Source organism: Convolutriloba macropyga, chromosome 9 (genome assembly GCF_964194025.1).
Source record: "Convolutriloba macropyga chromosome 9, txConMacr16.3, whole genome shotgun sequence".
Lineage (NCBI taxonomy): Eukaryota > Metazoa > Xenacoelomorpha > Acoela > Convolutidae > Convolutriloba > Convolutriloba macropyga.
The window spans coordinates 10110523-10118901 of record NC_134476.1 but is presented as its reverse complement, the minus strand read 5'-3'; the positions used below and the strand labels follow the sequence as shown (position 1 = coordinate 10118901).

Sequence of the window (8379 nt, the reverse complement as noted above, 5' to 3'; positions counted from 1 at the left end):
ATCACCTATATGATACCCCGTCATCACATTGTGATCCGCCATAAACCCTAACGTACAATATCATTTGCAAAGTTTGGCACTAAATAAAAGAGTAAGTCTCAAAAAGATAACAACAATTTTGACATACTCTCTGATGCTCATTTATAAAAAATAATCAAGGAAAAATTTGCACATAACCTCAAATTCGTTTTCTGAATATGTTTAAACCACTAAGTTATTCTTTTAGCGCACACAAAAAATCAAATGTGGTTTGCAATTGCGATATAATAGTTTAATAAGTCCCCTGACTACATTATACAAGAATTTGTGGCACCAGTCAATGTGTTGTGTCATATATGACTTTGTATGATTTCCAAGAGATTTTTTCAACTTCAATAGAAAATCAAAATTATACAGTTTTTAGTCTTTGAAGTTTTTTTTGCATGATCCCTGTATGATTTCTAGGAAATCATATATGGTCCTTGTATGACTACCAAGAATTCATACAAATCATATATGACCTAGTATGATTACTAAGAATCATATATGACCTAGTACGAAATCAAAGGAAGTTGTATGATCATTGACCCGGACATCAATCATTTTTAACAAAATAAAAATCAACTTGGTTATGCTCGAAAAAAACGGGCTTTTCCCATTTTAGCAACAACCCCCCCCCCCCCCCCCCCCCCCATAAAATTATAGCCCACATTATTGTATATTTACTATGATGGGTGTATTTATACATCACAAGCTGGGGGGGGGGGGGGGGTATAATGGAAAAGACCCAAGAAAACTTTGCAACCAATCGTTGTTTGAATCTCACATATCCCTACCTCTACTAATGAAAACAGAACTCTCGACCAAAAACTGTATGAAAAGATCGCGCTTACAAACCATCCCCCACTGTAATTTTAAAATCTTTTCATAACTCGAGGTCTAGACCTGGGCTGTTATGCTCAATAATCAAGCTGTCAAAAATATTGAAATGATTAACAATAGTAATTTGACGATGGTACTTTTCCGCTAAACAATAAATATGCACAACAAGAAAATTAACTATAATTTATTATAATTGATCAAATTTTGGACTGGTTTTTGGCATACAATTTAAATAAGACTTAAACAAAAGCCTTGTTGTTGTAAAACTTTATACATTTTCAAGTCAATTTTGATAGCCACACAAAAACTGTGTTCATTAGCTCTGTTCAAAAATGCACGCTTGTTTTAATCTTTTAATAAATAATAACTTTGGTTAGTACAAAATTGTAGCTTAATGGCTGCAACGGGCGGCCATTTAAGCTCAAGTTTCAGTGTTCTTGGAGACGAAATACGAGCTCAGCGCCTATCAGTGAAAACACCCGATTTTACCCGTGAATGCTGTGAACAAAAACGAAGCCGACGCGATAGCGATTTGTACATAAACGAGGGATGGGACCGCCCGAAGACAGGTAGGTCCCATGATCTGCCCCCCCCCCCCCGAAAAAAATTGTTTTTTTTTAATATGTTTGTGAGGAAACTAAAAATACTAACCCCTCCGCCCTCCCACCCACCAAAGCAGTACCTGTTTAGTTACACCAACACTGATGTGCAATTTTAAGATAAACTAGGTAACAAGTTATTACGCCGAAAAAATTAAATTATATGCAACACAGGGATGCAAATACCATTAACGCTGTAGACGAGAGAGGGGGGGGGGTGGGGGTGTGGATAGTTCTGGGCTATATATAAGGAAAAAACGAAAAAAGTTAGTCGAAATATCAATTATTAATGGTCATATTTTACGGGAAATATGAAATAGTTATATTTCTCCTGCAGGTCGGATTAAAGAACCCTTCAGAAACTACAAGTACGAATTCCGATCCGGATCCATGACAGTGTTTGAAATGTCAAAACGGAAGTCCTGCTGTCGAAGCGCTGATTGGTCAGAACGAAAACGAGCGAAAGAAGAACAAAAAGTGCTGAAAAGTTTAGAAAGGCGAGACTGTTTTTACTGCAATTGTAGCCACTGCTCTGCGTTTTACAGACAAGTGTTGGCAAAGCACAAAATTCCCTACATGAGGGAAAATCGAAGTACCCCGAGTGCGTTGACTGTGCAGAGACAGTACCACAGCAGGAGAAGTTGGAAAGACGAGTATGGAGTCAAAAAAGGTGGGGAAAAATGGCTTCCCTCTTTATTTAATGGGGGGTATCTTCTGTTATTAATATGCAAAATGGGTTTTAAGGCATAAGGCAAGGTAGGACCGTTTGAGTATTAGATAGCAACAGTCGATGCGTTAAGTCGTAGCAGATTATTATGTGCTCGTTATAATGATAATTTCAGATAAATATAATTATAATAAGTGATATTAACGTTCACAGCTTCAGTTAAGAGATCAGTTGGTTAATGGCTAACGTATCTTAAGTAATGGTTAAGTGACTCTGCTTGAAGTCACTGAGAACTTCTGGCGTTAATCGAGAACCGCGAAGCGGTTCGAGATAATAAGTCAGAAATTCGAAGTGACTTCTGCAGAGTCACTTAACCATGCTTAAAACCCGAAACGCGCACATTTTAAAATGACGAAAGTCAACGAAATTCAACTTCTGGCTAAGTAGCAACTTCTGGCATTTCAATTTCTGGCGCTACAGACTTTCGGCATTTTTAAATATGCACATGAGTGTTTTAATTTTTTTTACAGTCTCTCTCACATCCTTCAAACAGATTGAGTGTCATGATCATTTTGTAACAGGCAGCTTCGCTGACAAGAATAGCTTACTGCTGTTTCCAAGCACACAAGCACTGTCAAAATTGATGGGCCTTTTGTGCAGGGACCTTCTAGGCCTAAGAGTTTCTTTTCGGATGAAAACATTAAAAACCTTTGAGTTGTAAAACTGAATAGGCATCTTTATATAGCCTATGTGACTCTGCTTGAAGTAACTGAGAACTTCTGGTGTTAATCCGGAACCACGTAACAGTTCAAGATAATAAGTCAGAATTTCGAATTGACTTCTGCAGAATCACGCAACCCTTCTTAAAACACGCAACTTGCACATTTCAAAATGACGAAAGTAAGTGGAAGTCAACTTCTGGCTACGTATACAGGAACTGTTGGCATTTTACAGTGCATTTTACTGGCACTGCAGACTTTTGGTATTTTATAGCGTGCAGGTGTGTGTCTTAAAAAAATGTAATAAAAACTGAATAACGGTGGCCGTCTCTGTTATACTATGATAACGCTGATTTTATGATTCACCGGGTCAAAAAATTTTAATTCATAGCTTTTTCGAAAATTATGTGTGAAAATTAGCTGGCTGCCGTTCTAAAAATTTTTCTTTTAAGGGCTGCTATTTTTCCAACGCTAAAATTTGTGAAGATCCATATAAGAGCCTGAAAAGTTGGCTGGAACTCTTAGCTAAACTATTTTTTGTATAATTGTAAGAAACAAATGGATATATTGCACCAACAAAAAGATCCGCGAAACATTAAAGTGGCTATTCTATGGCTATTCTATACCCTGATCTATTACCGATGGTTATCTTGCAAGATCTTGCACAAAATTTGTAAGATTCCTGTTAGAATACACACCAAGAATAGTATAAACCAATATAAACACAGTTGAAAGCCTCTGCAGGCTTTCATATTACCCCTTTTGGTATCTACTAACCCAATCACGCTTGGTGTATGCATTGTTGTTGAACAAACATTTATTGAATACAAGTATTTGAAATTTACTTAGTTGATATGAAACTTTTTATTAAATCCCGGGAGCAAAAGTAAATTCTGGCAAAAAAGTTCTGAACCTAATTTTCCCATTTTAACTATGTGTTAATCTAGTAGAGCCACCGTTATGCTAGAGAAGCGTTTAGAATGAATTGAAACGTGGACAAAATTGACCATTTACGATTTTCGCCAGGTTGCACATTTAAACAGTGAAAAACTTTATCTTATTGTAACTGAAAGCGTAATATTTACGTTTTGGCAGTTATTATGTATTCCCTCACTCTCATCAGACAGTTGAATTGTGTGGTACTTGCTACCTAATAATGATTCAAAATGAATGGAGTCACAGAAAAGTCTCATTTAATGAACAAAAAGTTGAATAAAACATCTTATATCATAAGCTGGAAGGCACTGGAGATCTTCCAGTGGCCTTTTTTTAGTGTTTACCAACCCATTCACACCTGGTTTTCACAGAATAAACCAGAGCAAACTGCTTTAACCAATAGAAAATTATTCTTGAAACGAGGGTTTGAAATACGTTTTTGAAGGTAGAAATGATATAAAGTTTTCTTTTGAAGCGGCGAGAGCTCTCTTTAAATGACTGAAGTCATAAAAGAATATGATCTTTGAGCTAATCAGTCTTTAAAATAGCTTTTTTTTCTAACATTTTTCGACACCATAGGTGTTCGACTCTTGCATCTTGCAAGACAAGCGTCATTTGCAAGAATCTTACAAGATCTTGCATGATAAGCGTCGGAGTTCGTCTAGGGTAATTGACTACACTGCCTGAACTTCATATTGGTACTTTACTCTGTATTAATAATAGTTACCTAGGTCATGTTCAAAGTTTATTTTCCTATTTTAGATAATATGTTGAGAACAGGTTTGCTCTTTCATAGATGCCCCTATAGCTCAAAAGCGCCCTAGCCTAAGCTGCAATTTGAAATTTCTTCCCGGATTAGACGCTTCCAAGTATTGAATAGTGGTACTTTCTACTATAGCCATATTCTAGTCTCTTCATGCCTGTCATTTTCATTATGCCAAGACAAAAATAATACTGAAAAAATGGCTAATATCTGAGAAAGTCTGGAACAGTTTTTTCCAAGTCTGATTTTCCTCTGCGCAGCTGCAATATAAATATTGTAAATCATCTATTAAATCATTGAATAATTTGAACACTGTAAATATTAAATGGAGATAGTTTTTTCTGTTAAAAAATAAATGACTGATCTAACTACGATAATACTCTGACCGATAGATTATAGTGTCTTATCTATTACTTTACTTTTCTTCCTCTAATTGCTGAAATAATTATGAATTAATTTTTGTTCAAGTTTGGTTCCGTTTTCAGGCGACAGGGTTATTATTGAGGGGAAGCACAGCGGGAGGGTCAAATTCATCGGACCCTTAAACGACAACCTTCTTGTTTCCGAACTCTACGTCGGAGTCAAACTTGACGAACCCGACGCCAAATTTGGAACCGGACTCTATCACGGGAAATACTACTTCGACGCACCCAAAGGGTTCGGGGTGTTCGTCAAATACGAACAAATAACGAAGTGTAAAAAGTTCGACCCGACGATTGAAGGTGGACCACATAAAAAGGTTCTCAAAAACCAATCGTCACTGGCTTGGCTTTACGGACAGAGTCTGGACGAAGCAGAAATCAAAGAACATACATCGTCCGTCAGATCCAAAACTTCGTCTCCGAAACCCTCGAACCGAGTCGACGCCAAAACTGTGATGCGTGAACGTCAGCAAAAAGCTCTGCTAAGAGAATGGACCGAAGAATACGGACCTAAACACAGCATGATAATGTTGAACAAATTTAACGAGCTTTCATTGGCTGTTAAGAAAGAAGAAGAAAGACTTCTCGAAGAAGAGGAGGAAAGGTTACGAGAGGAACGGGAACTTCTAGAGGCAAAAGACTTTGAGGGTTCTGAAGGTCACGATGAGCCGGATTTTGAACTAGAGACCGCTTCTAGTCGATGAATGTTTAAACTAAGTTAATGCTTTCATATACCAATTAAAAATTGATTATTTGATATGATTAAATCATTTTTCAAACCAACCGATCTAGAAATTAGTTTGAAAAAATTCAAAACTAGGAAAACTGGATTTCAGATCACAAAGGCGGTTTGAATTCATCAACTTTTGAAAAAAATACAGAAAATGCGTTGCAAAAAAAAGGTTTTGAAGAAATATTAATTTCGACAAATTGATGATAAAATTAGTTCGATCCCTTAAAAAGTTCAATCCCTACGCGAAGTGGGAAAAAATTTCGTTAAAATAATATTTTTAGCTCATTTCTAAAAAAATTTTTCCGCAATTTACCAAAAAAATTACCAGTTCTTTTACGTAAATTTTGTAAAATTTCCCATGAATTTAGAATCGGATCTTGCATGACAACATTCGACGCTCTGTTATAGGTGAAAGCAATTTTTCTCAAAATGGATGCAAAGAAATTGTTCATAAGATGTCGCTTCTGCGAGGAAAGCCTGATTGCCAAGTCTCACTTGTAAAATTGAGCACAATATTCGAATTTATTAGAAACTTTCTATCATTTTATCATATCATTGAATGGTACCTTTGACTTCAAATTGAAAATATCCTACCAATCTAGCATTTTGAAATCTGTTACAAAATATGATCAATGCCTTAGTCTTAAGTTATTAGTGTTACGTAGTAAATGAACGAATTATTAGCCAATCAGAATTGAGTATTTAGATTCGAATTTAAATGCGTATAAAACGTTCTAATATACATAGAAAGTTCCGAAAAAGTTCAATTAACCTAATTTTAAGTAAATATAACCACGATATGTACCGATTGAGGTGGTTTTCGGCTTAATATTTTTAGGTTTTCTAGACAATTGCCGATTGAATACGAACTGATTTGACGTCAATAACGTCAGACAAAAAACCAGTAAAAGAGCATCGAAAAAACCTTGCCGTCTAAGCTTTCACTTGTTGCTATGATCATCGTTAATGCTAATACGTTACTTGATATGGCTTACTGTTGCTTATTATAGCGAATTGAATCTTCGAAAGAGTGGTTTTACACCTTTAACATGGTGCCGCTACTTACAGTTCCACCTTTAACAAAAACCTGATTCGATATACATTGCTAAAACTTAATTGTTCTGATAACTTATTCAACAGATTGAGCTTGCATATAGCTACAATACGATGTTCAGGTCAGCGCGATGAGCGCTGCTAATGGTATTGTGACGACATACGTGTGAATGTTGGTTGTTACCTAAAATACGAAAAGGTGAAATACATTCGAAAAGATTTTGAAACGTGAAGTTCAGAAATGGCAAAGAGGGTGGGTGGCGGTAAACTAATATTAGTTATGAGAAAAAGTCATTCACGGAAGAGGAGATTGCAGGAACTAGACAGGCATTCTCGCATTTCAACAAAGAACTTGAGGGCACAATCACAACTCAGGGACACTTATGTGATCACTTGGCCGAACACCCACCCGAAAAGGAGTTAAAAGGCAGTATCAATGAAGCTTTGAACAGCTCTCAATTTCACCTTGTCCTGAAAAAATTGCGGAGTAAATGGCAAAAATCCAGGGCTTTGTAGCTTCAAAAACTGTGAGACAAAATCTTTCGCAAACTATATTGCAGTAAATGTTTTTTTTTGAATTTAGACGGCAAGAAACCCAATCCCTGATTTTCATATTTCTTGGGGGGTGAAATTAAACCATATCTTAAAAAATATCCGTAACAGATCACCACTAATCCCCGTAGACATAATTTTGAGACGAAAAAAACATCGATTTTGAAAATTTTTGGCCGATTTACCAAAAATTCGAGAAAAATGTTATAGTCGGTTCGTATATCAAAAATAACCTCTGATATATAGAAAATTGAGAGAAAATAAGGCTAAATTGTTCAATTTTGAAAATTTTTGGTCAATTTTGAGTAATTCAAAAAACTTAAGATATTCAATACCGAAAATAGATAAACCATTTTTTTGAGTTTATAACCGTCCAGTTTACTGGATTACCGTTCCGTAAACAAGAATTTGCAAAAAAACTGACCAAAATTTGAAAAAAATTTGACAAATGCAAAAAATTTTGAAAAATTTGTCAAAAAATCATTTTCTCAACAAGAAGGTTCGTTAATTGAGTGAAAATCAAACAGAAAAAGTTGTGAGAATTTTTACAACCTCCGGCCTACAAAAAAAATATATCGAAATCCCATAATTTTTAACGTCGATCGTTTATGAACCATTTTGCCATCGTCCTTTTCGTCCTTTCGCTTTTTAGTTTTCCGTGTTACAATTTTTTTCTCAATAACGTCGCTCTCCCAAAACTTCGCTTTTCGTTTTCTTCCGCTTATTTTCCAGATTTCAGTGTAGTATATCATATGTGATGAAGTATGTTGTTGTTTTTGCTGTAGTATGTTGAGTTTGCTAGTATGCTGGTTGTTGTTTAGGTCTTATATCTTTCCAGGGTGTGACTTAAGTTTATTCTCGAGTTACGGCTGGATTGTTCTTTGACTTTTCAATTTTACTAGTTTACTAGCCCTCCTGTTGTAGTATTTTGATTTTGCTGCTCTATGTTTGTGTGTACCTGTATGATTGCTAGTTGGTTTGGTCTTGTTACCTTCTAGGGTGTGACTTAAGTTTATTCTCGAGTTACGGCTGGGTTGTTTCTTGACTTTTCCAACTGTCTTAGTCTACAAATAC

General features: G+C 35.8%; 1 protein-coding gene across 2 annotated transcripts; it reads left to right on the top strand.

Annotated features, from left to right (window-relative positions):
* Positions 1–1092: 1092 nt before the first annotated feature.
* LOC142346024 (uncharacterized) lies at positions 1093–5734 on the top strand. 2 transcript variants are annotated; one of them, XM_075398503.1, is made up of 4 exons: positions 1093–1430; positions 1798–2130; positions 4545–4562; positions 5031–5734. In XM_075398503.1, the coding sequence occupies exons 1-4, from the start codon at positions 1256–1258 to the stop codon at positions 5669–5671; spliced, it is 1167 nt and encodes a 388-aa protein (XP_075254618.1). In that variant the 5' UTR covers positions 1093–1255; the 3' UTR covers positions 5672–5734. The 2 variants fall into 2 exon arrangements, with proteins under 2 accessions (XP_075254618.1, XP_075254619.1); XM_075398504.1 differs by lacking the exon at positions 4545–4562 and having other exon boundaries at positions 1095–1430.
* Positions 5735–8379: the final 2645 nt, after the last annotated feature.

Coding starts and splice junctions, on each gene's coding strand:
- LOC142346024 (XM_075398503.1), top strand. CDS start 1,256: ATGGCTGCAACGGGCGGCCATTTAAGCTCAAGTTTCAGTGTTCTTGGA. Junction 1,431..1,797: donor ATGGGACCGCCCGAAGACAG/GTAGGTCCCATG, acceptor TTTCTCCTGCAG/GTCGGATTAAAGAACCCTTC.